Raw genomic sequence first — 16,883 nt, forward strand, 5'->3', positions numbered from 1 at the left:
TGCTTTAGATTTCTAAGCTAATGGAGGAAGAAGAATGAAGAGTAAACAATAATTTTATTTTAAAAACAAACAGAAAATATAATAATTGTTCTAACAATATATTAATTTAAAAAATTGAATTAACTTTTAATTAAGATTTGATTAATTAAAAGTGTAATTTACATTGATATGTATATAAAACTGTATAAACTTTAAAAAAAGAGCCTGAATGAAAAAAAGTTCCATATCAGATGAGTTTCATTTAATTAAGGAGAGCTCAACCACTCAGCGATGGGTTGACATACATTGTGTTTGGCATAGAGGGATTGATTTATTGAAGTTCCCTTTTTTTCATTAAAAATTAATAGATTTTTTTACAGTGAAAATTCCAACCTTATTGCTTCCACATTCATCCTCCTGTAATATAACTATTTTCCTTTTCATTTTACTGTATCGAAATTACAAAAACAATGAAAATTTTGAAGAAAACCATGTTCTTCATTAGAGGTAAGTGTGTTCTTGATGAATTTTGTGTTTTGACCTCCTCCAAAAATCCACAATCCATCAATGCTATCGCGTTGTGGACGTCTTGTCACCCTCCTCAAACAAAAGTGTTGTCCATGTGGCCATTGACATTCCTCAAGTCTTTGACAAGATTTAACACCCGATCCTTCTGTGAAAGCTGAAGTCCATCCTACTACCTCATTGTAAAATCGTACAGCGATATCCTCTGTCCTATCAAAGCTGGTCCTGCAAGGGGGCATTCTTGGACCTCTCATTTATACCATATACAACTTGCATTCCTATCCTCCCAAAAAAAATCTTGCCCATTCATCTTGTCCTGCACTCCTTCAGAACCATTTGCAGTGCCTCATCCGTTGAAAAAGTGGAAAATTAAAACAAATGCAACTAAGAGCAAATAAATTAACTTCACTGCCATCTGTCTACTTGAACGGAATTTCTTGGGACTTCACATTCCACTAGAATCCCAGATAATCCTCCCTATCTACTGAAACACCTATGAAGAAAATTGAAGAGTGAGATTAAAAAGTACAGTTCTTTCCTTTTATTAATCATGATTTGTTCTTTAGGAGGCTCCCTACCAGGCAATTTTCAAGTTTGTTTTGTTCTTAAAACTTTGAATTACTTTACATATGTAAAAATAAAATAAAAAAATAAAAACTCGTCTGTATTATATAAAAAACAAATATATAATTATTTTCACAAGGAAATTTAATGGAATAAAAGAAAAACAATGCTATGCATATTTTATTTATTATGTGCTTAATGCTTTGATTTACAAAAACAAAAAGCTAAAGTAAATAAATAAATATAATTTAACTTTATCTTTGAACAATAAAGTCATTTTGCTCTTTTTCATTGTTAATTATAAACAAAAACTTATGCAAAAATTGTCACTTTCTTTTTTCTTGGAGGTAATATTAAACTTTGGTTTTAAATAATAATTAACTCACAGCCAATAATTCTGCATAACATATTCACTATTCGCTTTCATAACACAAAAAAATTAACTAGGAACTTGAGATATGTGTAACTTGTATGAAGCTATTTATTTATTGACATAGTACTTAATTAAGTATTCGATAATTATAAAGGAAAGCTTCAAGTCAAGCCACAATACACTATTCACTAAATTCAAGTACTACAGGCAAAAAATCACTAATATATTAAAAAAATAGTGAAAAAAATAAAGTTACTAAATAGTACAGTAAATTGTAAATATAAAAATAATATTTTTTTCAATAGCAATGCAAAATAAATCATTAGAGAAGTACTTCTAGGTTAAATATAAGATCTAAATGTGAAAAAGAACTGGGCGCTCAGCCAACATAAAACTAAAAAGGAAGGAAAGGTCAAAAAATTTTAGTTTATAGTGTCGAATAAATTAATTATTCAAATTATGCCATTTGGTGAATGGTTTGTTGTTAACAGCAAAACCTAATTTTATACATGAAAAAATTTAAAGGAAAAAAAAATTTATAACAAACTTCAACTTATCAGTTGGAAAAAAATTCAAATATGTAACTGTAAAATGTTTTTTATCTTAATATCGTATTTCTATTTTTTTTGGAACAATTCAATTTAAACATGTTAGTTTATCTGCAAAAATTAGGCTTTGGAAACATTATTTTTCATGTTGTACATGCATTCGTGATGATATAGTTATTAACATTATATCTATTGTGTGCATAATATCATCATGAGGGATTTTTCCTTTTTCCCCCTTTTGGTAAATAACTACTTAAAGAAATAAACTTGATTTAAATAAATGTTCATTTGCAAGATGTGTATCATTCATTAAAATTTTATTTTTTAAAAATTGTGTGATTGTATGAATAAATTGTGATGATTGATAAAAGATTTCATCATAAAGGCACTTTTTTTTTAATCTAGCACATTAGAAATTTCTTTTTTCTACTAAAGCAAAGAAATACTAATAAATACTAGCCTATGTCAAGTGAACTTGTGTGGAATATAAAATGCAACGTTTTTCTTAACCAATTTCTAATTGAGGAATCTGTTCTCGATAATTCAATGATATGACGCCCTTAATTAATAAATTGTTATGATAATTGACAAAATCAGCAATTACAACATTGACACGAAGGTTGTCTTTATAGCAGTGATTTAGCCACTCCATCATTGGGATGAGCGCTTTGTGCGCACATGACTTTCTAACGCTACCAGTCGGGCACATGATGGTGGTCGCTTTTGCAGTGAGGACGCCCTGCGATACAAGACCACTGCTCGACTTGCGCCTCCTGATGGCATTTTCACACATATTTATCATATCTTTCGGGTTCATTGTCGCAGGCCAGAACGTTGGCCATTGAGTGCCTCGCCAAAATATATCACATATTATTGTATTCGAACGGTAAATTATAATGACCTGAAATATGAACACAAAAATTTAATAAACTAAAACAAATAAATCCTGCAACAACAAATGGACATCAAAAAATTATAAAACCTAAAAGTGAAACATCTATAGGAAATAAGAAATTTAATTTTCACAACAATTTTATGCTAAATTGAAGTGTATTTTTTAAAGTACAGTCTCATCATATTTAAAACAGTTTTATGTAACTTGATCAACTCTGGTCATCCTAGTCTTCCAGCACCAGTTCTTGCTATTGGCAAGAATAGGTAAACCAGGAGTATCATAAGCATCATTTTCATTCCCTCACAGACCTCAGCGTGAATTTCACAATTATTAATTTTTAATTAAGACAGTTTTTTGATAGTTGCATATTATTTTATGAATACACACTTACTTGGTAATTGTTCGAGTGCATGTAGTTCAGTGTAGCGCTTTCAACTGAGGTGGGTGGAACAGGACAGATCTTACTGCCAAAGGTAGCCTTAATTATGTCAATTAGCCTATCATGGTGGTCTTTGTCCATCGAATGGAAATGTTGGAAATCAATTATAATGACTTCTTTTGGATGGCTGTTGAGAAATGTGTTGATCTCTTCGAGCTCTGGTCTAACCGTCCCTCCGTACATTCCGTGTGCGATAAACAAATCCAGGCTCTTCTGTTTAGTACAAATTCTGACATCGATGTACCTGAAAATTGACTGTATTTTTAAGAGATTGCACATCACGGGGGAAAATTGGACTTATATGAAAAAACGAACCTAATTCCATTTTCCAGTTGGTGCCTAATGCTGAGATCCTGCGTTTTACACCATCGAAAAATCAAAGGACGTATGCAAACCGGTATCGGCTTTTTAAAAAGGAAGGTGACATCAGGAGAAAACTTGGCATATTTTTTAATAGTGTAAGTCAGAGAATTATGAGAACCTATTAATAACCAAACATAAGTGTAAGTTTTTAAAAAAAATTGTTTTCATCCACATATACTTTTTGAGATATGAACTTTTTTCTTTTAATTAAAGGAGATCATCCTCTATGGGTTATATTTAACTGGAGACAGGCCATTGTCTAGTATGGTCTAAATCCTGTTCATTAATTGAAAGGCTCGTAAGAAGGAAAACAGATTGTCTACTTTCTCGGAATGTCCCTAGGACCTCCGACAACTGACTGACCAGGCCTGAATATATTTTATACACCATTTGAGGAGGTGGTTCTCTAACCATTAGTCAGCAATGGGTGAGCCTATTCTCTAGTCCTATTCTCAGACAAATCAAGATTGTCTCTTCTGAAAAGAAGAGGTCCAATGAGGAACATTCAGCTTTATTTCTCTTAACTTGTTATCACCTTGGTCCATCTGCACTTTTTTTTTCATGGGGTTGCCTACTCTCACTTAAGCGGTCAGTCAGTTGTGTTTTAGCAGCTTACCATTATCTATGTTAAACACTTGTAGAACTTACCTGTATAAATAAATTAATTAATTGATTAAAATAAGCTGATAGCGAGGTTATTGCGTGTACATCTAAGTTTATTTGCTGTGTGTTTCATTTGTTGAATATCTTACTCAGTTTTTCAATATGGTACTTCTAGACATATCCTTGTCTAAAATGCCAGAGTGATGTAACTGGAGAAGATACTTTTAAGCGTTTCAAGTGCAATTTACAGGTTCATAATAAATGCATGGACTTGACCCATGAGGAACTGAAGGCCTTAAAAGATTCTCAAAAAAAAACTATTGTATTTTTTGCTATTGTTCTGATACAGATCCAAATCTCTCCTTTAAAGAGCTTTGCAAGGCTATCTGCCTTACCTTACTTACCTTCAATAAGTATGTTGAATTTAACTCATTGGACAAAACATTTGCCGGTTTGAAAATCAAGAAGGATGAAATAGAATAGAATTTTTTTTTCCTCTCAAGAAGTACAACATACTTGTGATAAGAATGATTTCATGGATGTATTACTGGTTGGGTAACTAGAAGAAAGAACTTCACATTATTTGGTGTTGAACTTGAAGAGTTAACTCTGCCTAATGCTCGTGAAAAGCTTAACTACGATGCTCTGATGTTGAAAGACATATTCAAAACAGCCTCGCCAAGCTTTGAAAAACCTGTCAAATCATTTAGGCTTAGCAAAAAATCTGATAGCTGGCTAACATCGTCGTAAATGTTAAAATGTAGAAAATATCTGTGCAATTATTGACCATACACCCAATTTAATATAAATTATTTAACTTTTCTATTAAATACTTTTCACCTTTTTTTTTATAACTATTTTTAAGGAATGTAAGGGTTATTTATGATGGCGTGATCATTTTATCAAAGAGAGCACAGTGTTATTAGCTGGAAGTTGATTACTAAAATGTTAAGATATAGAAAATATCTGGGCAAGTACTTGTACATACATCCAAATTAATCTAAATTATCTAACATTTCTATTAAAATACTTTTCACTTTTCTTGGATAGCTATTTTTAACGGGATGTAAGGGTTATTTATGGTGGCATGATCATTTTGTCAGTTTTAAGCATAAGTTTGACTTTGACAAAAAAATATGTTTTTATATAGAGTAACAGAAATTAAGAGGTAAACAATTCTTATAATTGGTTTATTACTTAGCTTTTTAAGTTAATCATTAGGGTTGCCAAGGTCATAAGGAAACAATGTCGACATGATGGACTTTGGAATGTCATAGTTTATGCATGGATTTTATGCAGTTTGATAAGGGGATGTGAACATATTTTATTGCTGAAAAAAGTTAAAGATATTTTTAGACTTAAACACAGATTAGCTTCTAATTAAATGAATTGATTTTTAACAAGTTTTCCTTCACCCTTAGGACTTGCTCAGCTTGAACTCATTTGAATTTAGCCTTAGGCAATGAACAAATACAATAAACTTGTTATCAACTGAAAATTGTACATACCAGGTATTGCTAGGTAAATGAGTGGTATATTGAAACGTTCAGCTGGTAACTGGGACATCCAGTCCGACAGAATAGTCGTTTCTTCAATGTAAGAAATGAGCTGTGTCAAGGGTTGAATCACATTTTCTTGTTTAGAGCGTTTATTTCTGATACTCATTTTTGAGAAAAAAAAATCTAGGCCTTCGAGTCGGTGAATTTGGAATATTTACAGGCTGAAGGGGTTGATTTTGAATATCTTTAAAAAACTTGAAGCTAAAAGGAACTAACAACTACCACTACTAACTACGCATAAGTGATAACAGATAACAACTGACTATAAATTATAACCTTACCTGTACCACAACCTGCTGTACACGTGCACACGTGTTTGTAAAGTCGAACCGAAACCGTTTCATTTCGGTTTTTGACTCTTTTTGGCCAGTGTGGTTTTCGTATTTTGGTCGTTTTTTATCATATATCACGCGGAAATGGCTAAATTCCGCAAAAGGGTGACAACGAAAGGGAAGAAGTGGAAGAAAGGATTCAGTTCCAGTTCCAACCCTCAAGTCCACAAATTCAGAGAAGCAGCTAAAACGAGATTTTTTCAACCGATTGCAGGTAATTACTTTCATATTTAATTTCTTCTTGTTTTAAAAGCATTGTAAAAGAAAACGGTAAAAAGAACTTATTTTCTTACAAAACGACTCATCGGAGATCGCAATTTCAAAAAGAACCATCCTTCAAAAACAGCCAACTTGTCTGAATGGAACCATCATCCATACCAAATTCTCAAGACGGTTTAAAGAAATTTTTAATGCTGTTTTTACGGTTATCAAAGATTTTCAGTTAAAAATAACAACAAACTACTTCTATTTATAAACAGTGTTTCAAAGAAATTATTTCCCAGCGCAGAGTTTTGCTGTAAAGCTTATGTTTACAACTTATGCTGGGGTAAGTCGCCTCTGTGTCATTCAAAGCTAAGGGCTTAATCACTCAGTGTCTCGATCATCCATCCACCACCATGCTGCAGTTGTAGACCAGTGAAAGGAGAAGGCAAGTAACTTCCATCTTAATGTTCGGAACAGTTACGGTGCATAGGAACCATTTGCATCTAGATACAATGGAAAAGTTCACATTTCTTCACCAAATAGGGATCAGATCTCCACTCGACCCGCCAGGCATATGCATCGTGCAGATTTGTTATATAATTTCTTGCAAAAGTTTTATATAAATCTTATATAAATTCATAATGCAGTTGTTGTTTTATTAATGGTCATTTATTGTGGTTTTGTCCAGTCTACTCTCTACTGTTTATTTCACTACACTTTAATCCTTCAATTGTGAAGTCTGAGAAGCGAAAAACTGTGGTTTGGTTCTTTCCTATTATTTTTATTTGTCAGATGTGTTTCAGATTGTCATCATCTCAATATTGGGCAATTTTTCAGTTTGCAAAATATATTTTTTTGTATAACAGTCATTTATTGTAGCTTTGCCTGTACTGCTGAATTCACTGTGCATTAACCTTTCAATTGTGAGGTCTGAGAAGCGACGAACCTGCATTTGGTCATTTCCCAATTGTTTTTTTTCGTCAGGTGCATTTCAGCTTGTCATCATCTTGATGTTGGGCAATTTTTCAGTTTGCAAAATATAGTTTTTTGTATTAGTTATGTAGTGTAGCTTTGCCTGTACTGCTGAATGCACTGTACTTTAACCCTTCAATCGTAAGGTTTGAAATGTGGTGAACCTGTAGTTTTACCCTTGCTGAATGTTTTGTCTGTCAGGTGTGTTCCAGCTTGTCGTCATCTCAATGTTGGGTTTCAACGCCTTTGTATTTATATATAAGAGCTCAAAGAATTTTTTTATAACAATCCACGTTTCTATCTATGCTTTGGAGGTGCATTGATCAGTGTGTGACGTTGAAATGATTGTTAGACAAAACTCGGATTTTTTCACAACACAAGTCACTTGAATTTTTATAATTTATTTATATAGCTTTTAAAATAATTATTAAATGTTTTTGCTGTTTAATCTGCAATTCTATCACTTGTACTGTAGGTTGTTGAACAATATACTGCAGCACCATAACATGAGTCCTCTTCAGTATTAATTATATTTTTTGTATATCCATTGGACTTCCCAACAATTTGTACAGATAGGATTTTAGAATTTAGACCCCTCTATAAATTTTTCTTAAAACCCTTCAATCAACTAGACCTCTCAGAATACATGTTTATTACTGAAGAGCGAATGTTTATTTATGTATACGAAATAAAAATAGAATTCTAATTAAAGCTGTATTCCATTGAGTATATTTGTAAACAAAGGAAAAACTCAGGCATGTTGGATTCTTGTATTAAATAACATACATTGTTGTTCAATGAATATTTTTCTTGCAACTTAATTATTATGTAATGATAGAAGAGAACAATTTTATTGGCATTTCTAAATAAATAATGTATAACTAAACTTTTTATTTATTTTAACTACAATACTGTTACATAGTTTTCCTTTGGACTTAGTTGTACATGTGTTATTTTTTGGGTATAGAGGCCAGGGGTGTTTAGTTAAAAGCAGAAAACATTTTTTGACTTTGGCAACCTTTTGGAACTATTTTGGTGTTCCTCAGGCTGAGTCAAAAAGTGTTTTACAATTTTTAATAAACACCCCTGGCCCCCTGGCCTTTACACCCTAAAAATAACGTGATTAGTGCATATAGTTCCCTTGAGATAAAGTTAGACAGCTTCTTGAATTTGACGTCGCTAAAAAGATAAATTAGCAATGGGCTTCCAACTTTTATTAAAAGTTATTGGTCAAAAATATCTATGTCAGAAATATCTATTACATATGTTAAATTTCAAAATATTAATATAGAAAAAATCATTATTAGTCGACATGTTGATATGGTGAAGCTGAATTACAAGCCATGACTTTGTGGAGTAAAATTCAATTTAGACAAAGTTAAAATTTGTATTTATTTTGTGACTGTACGCCCAATGAAATGCTATAGAAGGAATTTAATTACTATTTACTATTTTATTTGGTTTTGTTTTTGAAAAATTCATTTGTAACATGATTTTTGTAATGATTTATAAATTTAATATTCTTATAACATATACATTGACAGACAGACCGAAGGCTATTGACATATAATTTATTTTGCTTAAAATTTTTTAATAAAATAAAACTCATTGTAGAAATATTACTTTTATGTTCATTTTTGAGATTGAATATATGTTTTTAGGTTCGGGTCTGACCGAGAAGGCGGTTGAAAAGCACAATGCTGTCTTTAGTGGCAGTTCAAGTGCCCCAATGGATGAAGATTCTGAAACTGTCGGAGGGATCACTTATAAAACATTTGATACATTCGCTAGTGACTGGAGCGCATGTTCAAACGAGTCCTTTAGCAAGTCTGTGCCTTTCATTTTTATACAAATTTATTTTCATTATAAGGCATTTTCTGATTGGAGAGTTATTTTTGCAGGCTTGTCACAAAATTTAAACCAGACTCGGCCATGCAGAAGAACATGCTGGCTGTACTTGCAGCTGTGACAGAAGTCATTAAGCAAAACAATGGCGAAGAAACTACAACTGAATACTTCGGTGCTTTGGTATTTTTTTATTTATTTATTTTTTTATTACTATTCAATACATTTTAATCTTGTATTTTCATTTTGTGTAAATTTTAGTTGACATCTCTGTCTGCAGACAACGATGATGAGACTATATCAGCTATAGTGAACCTTCTAAGCTTGTGTATCAAAGCTGTACCTGAACCAGTACTCCAACTGAAATTCTCCGAAGCGAGCACCATTTTGTTACAGCTCCTTGGAAAATACGTCGAGAGCGAAAAAGTACCACTTTTAAGAGCAGTAAGTTGAACAAATACTATATTACTAATTGTTAATTTAACTGGACAAAACTAGAACTAGAAATTAGTAAGTAGAGAAAGAGAAATTAAGGGAATACTAACTCTTAATTATTCTCCTATTTTTATTAAATTACGTAAATATTTCTGTCTGACCACTCATCTTAACCTTTAACCACTTCACTCTGTGCCTCAAGGAACCAAACAATCACCCAGGCAATCTGTGATTTCATACAACCAGATCGTTTATCATCATGACAAAAGTAGGCCAGAAGGGATTAATTGTGTTCAGTCTGACAGGGTTCATTCAAATTGTGTAGTACAAGGTCAGATACTGCTTTCTGGCAGGTCAGGTTTTAACTCGTTGACTGCGTGTCCTATGTTTGACCATTTTGGTTTTCCAATGTAAAACAGCTCTCTGGTACTTAAAAATTATGTAAATGATTTTTTATTTTTTTAAATAAGTCTACGTGATAAAATTAAATTATGTAAGAAATGTTTCACCCACATCGCTAAGTAAAATTATGTTGGCAACCCAGAGAACAATTTTCAATTTGGATGTGTAGTTGAAAAAACGTTATTTCTACTCTCTTCAAGAATTTTTCCTTTATTTTATGTAATTGTACAAAATGGATAAAGTATTAATTAAAATAACACAAAACAATATAGAAAAGCAAATTTCACAGTTTTTGCAGGGTAAATAAAAAATTTATTTCCATTTGAAAGAAATTGAAGCTACCGGTCACCTCACACCTTTTGACTACCATTTTTTTCTGACACCTGGACAATGTTTTACAAAACAAAAAAAATTATTGATCAAACATTGTTAGAAAATGCGTTTACAGTATTTGTTAATAATAAAGACTCAAAATTCAGAGGGTATAGAGAAGTTACCAACACGTTGGGAGAAGTGTGAGAATATTTTTTTAATTAATAAAAAAAATTAAGATCATTTATTTAATTGATTTTATTTTATAACCATAAACCTGCATTATTTTCTGGACAATCCAATACAATAGCATTATTATTTTTTAATAACAACTTTATTTTTAAGATCATTGGTTGTCTTTGTGTGCTGCTGAGAGTACAAGAAGCTGCTGTTTGGAATAACCCATCGACAATTAACATTTTGAATTCTGTTTTGGCATTTGTGACTTTTTCTAAACCCAAGGTATGTAATTTGCTTTTCAATTATTAAAACAAAAACAAAAATTACATATTTGTTTTTCCTTAGATCAGAAAAGCTGCACAGCACGGGATAACAGTTATCTGTGTAAAGAGTAAAATTACACCCTCTGGTCTGAATGTAATCGCAAAACATTGTACAGAACTAGTTGAATCAGTGGCAACTGGAGGAATGACGACGACTTTACACATGTTGACACTGCTTAAAGAAATCATGCATACATTTCTCAAAAAAGATCTTAAGGTAATTAGTTTTATTGTCTTATAGGGAATTTTTCTTTAAACAAAAACATCTTTCATAGGTCTGCTGTGAAGCAATTTTGAAAATTATGACGTTAAACAACGTCTTAGTGACTTCTTGCAGTTTGGCTGCGCTTCATAACTTATTTTCAAACAACCCTCAGAACATGACAGTCCAGATGAACGCTAGATTGATCAACGCGTTGTATGATTATCAACCTCCACCAACTGACACACAGCCGACGCAAGCATGGCTTGTCGTTCTTCAAGAAGCGCACATCAATTTATCAAAGCATGTTTAATTTTTGCAATAAAAATTACAAACCCTCCGAGTTAACACTTATTTTATTTTATTTTGTTTTAGATCCGATATTCAACTGTGCACTGCAAACTTGCCAAAATTTTACAAGACTTGCACTAACTTGTACAGCTGTGGGAGGATTGAAACTGTAGCCGCTGTGACGCACACGCTGCAGTCCGTTACAGCCCATTGTGTCGGTACTGCCATCAGGGATCACGGCATAATGAATGAAAACATAACTTCAGTAGTTGAAATCGTTCAGTCTTGCCTTTCTTACCAGTACCACACATTTTACAACCACATACTCCATTTGATATCTGCGCTTTTTAACGTTTGTTTTTATTTATTTTTTTAAATTATTTTTATAAAAGATCAGGTATAATTTTTTTTATATATATACAGGCGTGTGGTGAGCAAGGAGGCAAATTGTTAACGGAAATGCTGAAAATGTTGGCTGACCTAAGAGACAGCGACCAGGTGACTTTTATGAATGAGTTGGAAAATGCAATCGGAAGCGCAGTACGTGCACTGGGGCCACAGGTTGTTATAGAAGCGATCCCTCTTCAAATCAAACCAGGCGACGGCAACAGGGAATTTAAAAGAAGTTGGTTGCTACCTGTTTTGAAAGACAACATAAAAGCATCAACACTTAAATGCTTTGTTGACAATTTCTTATCATTGGCTACTGCTTCAAAGTAATTTGTTTTGTCATTTTTCATTATTCATTGTATAATTAATGTTTTATTTAAAATTTTCAGGAATGAATCAGATAGATTAAAAGCTGCAAATGACCAAGTAGGTTCTTTAAGTTATGACTTACTTCAATCACAGATTTGGTCACTTCTGCCAAGTTTTTCTAAACAACCATCAGACATCACCGAATCATTCCCCGTGAGTATTTTAAAACGATGTAAGTGAATTGTAATAATTAAAATTTATTTTTAGGGCATTGCTAAAGCTCTTGGGGGTGTGCTCACTTCGAGGAAAGACCTGAGGCTTTTTATACTTTCAACGCTTCGCCACCTCATCAACTATGCTGTTGAGAACAAGCGTGAAGATGATATTGCAACATTGGCAAGGTTCGCTAAAAATTACCTCCCAATACTTTTCAACATTTACACGACCAAAGTGTCAGGCACAGATGAAGAAGGAGCCAGGCTTGCCTCATTGGAGACAATAAAGGTAAAACTGAGACAATTAAAATCTATTCGTAGATTTTTATTATTCTATCGTTGTTTTTAGATTTACTTGAAGATTGCCGATCAGAATTTAAGAAAAGAAAAATTCGACTTAGCAATGAAGAAAGTCGAATCGTCAGAAACTGAGGCTTCTCTCAAAGAGTACGCCATCGACCTCTTAAGAGCCCTTATAGTCTATCAAAACGTTGAAGACATATCAAAGCTCTACACTCTCATAGTAAAAGAACTGTCAGTGAATAGAGGGACTTCCGAACAAAAGAAATTTTACAGGTACATAAGTTTGGAATTGACGATCTCGATTCACTTCAAAATTATTTTTAATTTAACAGTTTAGTTCTAATGGAAATATTTTGTTTAGAATAAAATTAAAATTTAGACAACAGAGATAACGTCAATAAGTGGGAAAAATGTTCATGTTATGAAGGTAGTAAAGTTGATATGGTTTAAAAAATATTAAGCTTATTTTATATATTAATATGTTATCTCACATAAATAATATCATCTAGTGACGGGCATAGTTGAGGGATTTGAGTAATGAAGAATCAGGCAATACCTTTTTATTTACCATTATATTATGACTGGTAAGGCATTTAGCAATATATTTTTTTTTTAATTTTATTATTTTTTTTTTTTATTAGGTTTCATGGTCCGCTTGACCAAATAAATTCTTTTTAGTTAATTAAGGTTTTTGGTTGAGATAAAAAAGTCAGTATCACAAATGACATCCGAACCCATGACCTTCAGCTAAATACGCCGCTGCTCTACCACTTGAGCTACCGTGACCTCGATCCACACGGACACCAACCTCCCATCTCAACCCCACCTTCTGAATTTTCCCTTGGTCATGGGTTCAAATCCCACTTGTGACACTGACTTTTTTATCTCAACCAATATCCTTAATTAATTGAAAATTATAATTTGATTTTTTGTATATTTTTATATGAAAAATTAAAGTTTACCTGAAAGATTACAGTTTAGATTCTTATATTAGCCAGGTACAAAAATGAAAAATATTTTTGGTTGAAGGGAAGGCGTCAAATGACAGTGGTATTCAAACCTAACACTCAAGGTGAAATAGGAGAAAATAAACACGTATACATAAAAATAACAAATATATATATATTCCAAGAATTACTGTGAACATAAATGATACATATACTAGATCATTTATGTTATATCTCTGATAGATATAGCAACAGTCCACTAGTGAATTGTCACCTGCTCGTTACATTCAGGGCACACTTGTTGTCAGCCCACCAGAAGAAGGCCAGGTGTGAGACGAATGAGGCCTATTAAGATAGTTCTTTCCTTTTTTGTCATTTTCTCCACAGGCCTCGATTTGACTGAACCTGTTGTATTTTTTAATCTTTCAGTCAATTCAGTCCAGTGTTTAATCTTTCAGTCAATTCAGTCCAGTGGCTTTGCTAATTCTAGATAGCTCATATTTTTTTTTTTTTCTTAATGTCTGCTGGACAAATTGGCGCTGCTGCTCTTTTCACCGTCTTGTCCACATTTTCATTTCCTAGGACGCCAACATGTGAATTACTATTATTTCTGGATTTATAGTATATAATAATTCTGTAGTACTGTGTACTTAATTACATATAATATCAGCTTATCTAAGTATATTATTTAAATAACAATAATAATAAATATGTCTAGACTGCTAGAGGAGATTTTTATATCAGAAGATGGAGGATGTCGAGAATTTCTCAACACAAATATTGATAAAATAAAGGAACTTTTGTTGAATTCATTTTCCAAAGCCAATGTAAATAGCAAAGGAGTAAGTACAGTAAAACTGCTTTATTGAAGAAATATAGATTTTTTTATTTTAATTGCTATAATTTAAATTTTAGTCAAGATTGAAATGCATATTGGAACTACTGAAACATTCTGATAATGAAAGTAATGTGAATTTGATGGAAGTCATTCTCCCTGAGACGATTTTGTGTCTTAAAGATATAAACAGTAAATGCCGGTTAACTGCATACGCAATTCTAGAACACATTTATACGAATATGCAGCTGGACAGTTATCTCCATATTGTTATGGCAGGGCTCAACAGATCTCCCATTTTAATTTCATGTTCATTACTAGCATTAGCGGCACTTTTTCACCGTTGCAAAGGTATACGAATCGCATATAATTTAAATTATATTTTTAAACTGTCTGTTGTTGTTTTTTTAGATTCCATGTCAGAAGAGATTGAAGAACAGATTTTATATAATGTCGGCCTATTGGCAGTCTGCTCGACTCGGGAGATAGTCGCATCTGCCATGTCTTTTATCAAAGTGTACATAACTTCATTTCCAAGAGACAAGATTGAACGATATATTCCAAAATTGGTAAAAATCAATCAAAACTGCCGTCGCTGATGTAATATTACTTTAAAATATTTTCCAGATGCAAATGTTCAGCAACATGTCAGAAGATTGCAAGCGTCACAACAGGATCAAGACGAGAGATTTACTCTCGCGTCTTGTCAGATGGTTTGGAGCAGCAACATTGCAAAAGCACATCCCCGACAGGGACGAAGTGCTTAAAGTAAGAGTGCGCAACTTGGGTAAGCTTCACGACAGGAAAATGAGACGTCGTAAGGAAGAAAGGGAATCCAGAGGAAGCGGGGAAGATGACGCATACTCAACTTTTTCAGTTGCAGCCAAACATAGAAGGTATGTTATGTAGAAATATATTTTAAATTATTATAAAAAAAGGTTAAGAATTACATATTAAATGCTTAATATTTGTATTAACTTTTTATTTCTTCTTTTTCAGCATTGAGGAAATTCTTGCTGAATCTGATTCTGACATAGATGGCGAAGAAGAAAATGATGACAAAATGAGCAAGACTGAAAAAAGGAAGAGGAGAAAGGCGAAGACATGGATTACTGAAGATGCTGACGATATTGTTGATTTCACTGATATTAGCACTGCTAAGAAAATCACAGGTTACTTAATTAAATTTATTTTATTTAATTAAGCAGGATTTAAAACTTTTTTATATACAAAGTTCAGATGTATAGCCTATAGTCTGGTGGTATTGAGTTTTAATACCTTTTCTGCATATAAATTGTATTATTGTTTAGGCACTCATCCTTCGACAATGTCAAATATGCCGGATTCTTTACCTAAAAAGAAGAAACCCGAACCTTTCAAGATGGCACCGGACGGTCGTCTTATAATCACGGAAGACCGTGATAATCAGGATGACGATGAAGGGGAAACTAGAATGAAGAAGAAGAAGAAACCAGCAATCCCTGGCCTGGAAAATTCAGGTAAATAACAAATTCAACTATAACGATGAACTAGATTATCGACCTGCTGGAAACATGAAGTCTTCAAATTCAACTATGTTAAAAAATACTTTTATTTTAAAAAAATTTCAGAAGACGATTATGAAGAATCGGATGATGATTGGATGACAGTCGGTGGTGAAACTTTAATTGGAAAAAAAAGGGCACGAAGCGTAAGCAGTTATAACTCATCCGCTCCGCCTAACAAATACCAAGGTAGCGTATTTTACAATGGAATTAATTTTCTTTGACTAAAAAAAAAAAAAAAAAAAAAAAACAATTTTCCAGCTGGTGGCAAGGGCATCCACAGACCTTTAAACAAAGCCAGTTCGGTAATCAGCAGAGGAAGCAGCAAAGCAAGCCGCAAGAAGGGCAACAAAGGGCCTCAAATGAAGACCGGTCAGGAATACCGGGCTAAGAAAGCCAAGGGTGACGTCAAGAAGAAAGGATTGCCCGATCCTTACGCTTACATCCCCTTACGAAGGGACAATCTTAACAAGAGGTACTATATAATTATATTTTTAAATAATTAAGTAAAATGTATAAATATTGTGTTGAGTGTGTTTTGACATTTCTTTGACAGTGGTTCGTCTGTGTGTTATTTTGTTCATTTTGTCCCCTCTGTGTGTTTCTAAACTACAATAAACTCACCACTGAATATGACAAAATCTTATGTTCATCACTATGACATTTTACAAATATATATTTATTTATGTAATTTAGGAAAAGGATGAAATCGATGGCCCAGATGAAGAAGATTTTAACAGCAGCTAAAAAGGGAGCTTCTATCGGAACAAAACTGAAGGCTAAAAGGAAAGGAATGTAAATTATTGATAATTTAATGAAACTAATAAGAATAACAATTTTATTTTATAGTGTAAATAATGTACATTAAATTAAAGGTGAAATAAACGATTTTTTTTTGTACATTTTATTTTTTAGAACTCTCCTTTCAATGTAAAAAGATTTAAAAATATAAATGGACAATAATAATAGTCAATTTTCAATTACATATAAAAAC

General features: G+C 32.6%; 2 protein-coding genes across 2 annotated transcripts; one reads left to right on the forward strand and one right to left on the reverse strand.

The window, feature by feature from the left end:
- Positions 1-1,373: 1,373 nt before the first annotated feature.
- LOC106669217 (PI-PLC X domain-containing protein 3) lies at positions 1,374-6,116 on the reverse strand. The gene is made up of 4 exons (XM_014398537.2): positions 5,798-6,116; positions 3,639-3,804; positions 3,276-3,567; positions 1,374-2,890 (listed from the first exon to the last, which is right to left on the reverse strand). Exons 1-4 carry the CDS (start codon positions 5,952-5,954, stop codon positions 2,495-2,497), a joined length of 1,011 nt encoding a protein of 336 aa, XP_014254023.1. The 5' UTR covers positions 5,955-6,116; the 3' UTR covers positions 1,374-2,494.
- Positions 6,117-6,129: 13 nt separating this feature from the next.
- Positions 6,130-16,776, forward strand: LOC106669207 (RRP12-like protein). Its single transcript, XM_014398526.2, has 21 exons — positions 6,130-6,394; positions 9,018-9,183; positions 9,258-9,384; positions 9,463-9,645; positions 10,696-10,812; positions 10,876-11,070; positions 11,129-11,358; positions 11,431-11,698; positions 11,770-12,062; positions 12,126-12,258; positions 12,313-12,549; positions 12,610-12,836; positions 14,229-14,352; positions 14,426-14,696; positions 14,757-14,914; positions 14,973-15,241; positions 15,345-15,517; positions 15,656-15,844; positions 15,956-16,078; positions 16,151-16,364; positions 16,586-16,776. The coding sequence occupies exons 1-21, from the start codon at positions 6,265-6,267 to the stop codon at positions 16,686-16,688; spliced, it is 3,930 nt and encodes a 1,309-aa protein (XP_014254012.1). The 5' UTR covers positions 6,130-6,264; the 3' UTR covers positions 16,689-16,776.
- The last annotated feature ends 107 nt before the right edge of the window (positions 16,777-16,883 follow it).

The sequence above is a fragment of the Cimex lectularius genome, unplaced genomic scaffold (assembly GCF_000648675.2).
Source record: "Cimex lectularius strain Harlan isolate CLEC.00 unplaced genomic scaffold, Clec_2.1 scaffold85, whole genome shotgun sequence".
Classification (NCBI taxonomy): domain Eukaryota; kingdom Metazoa; phylum Arthropoda; class Insecta; order Hemiptera; family Cimicidae; genus Cimex; species Cimex lectularius.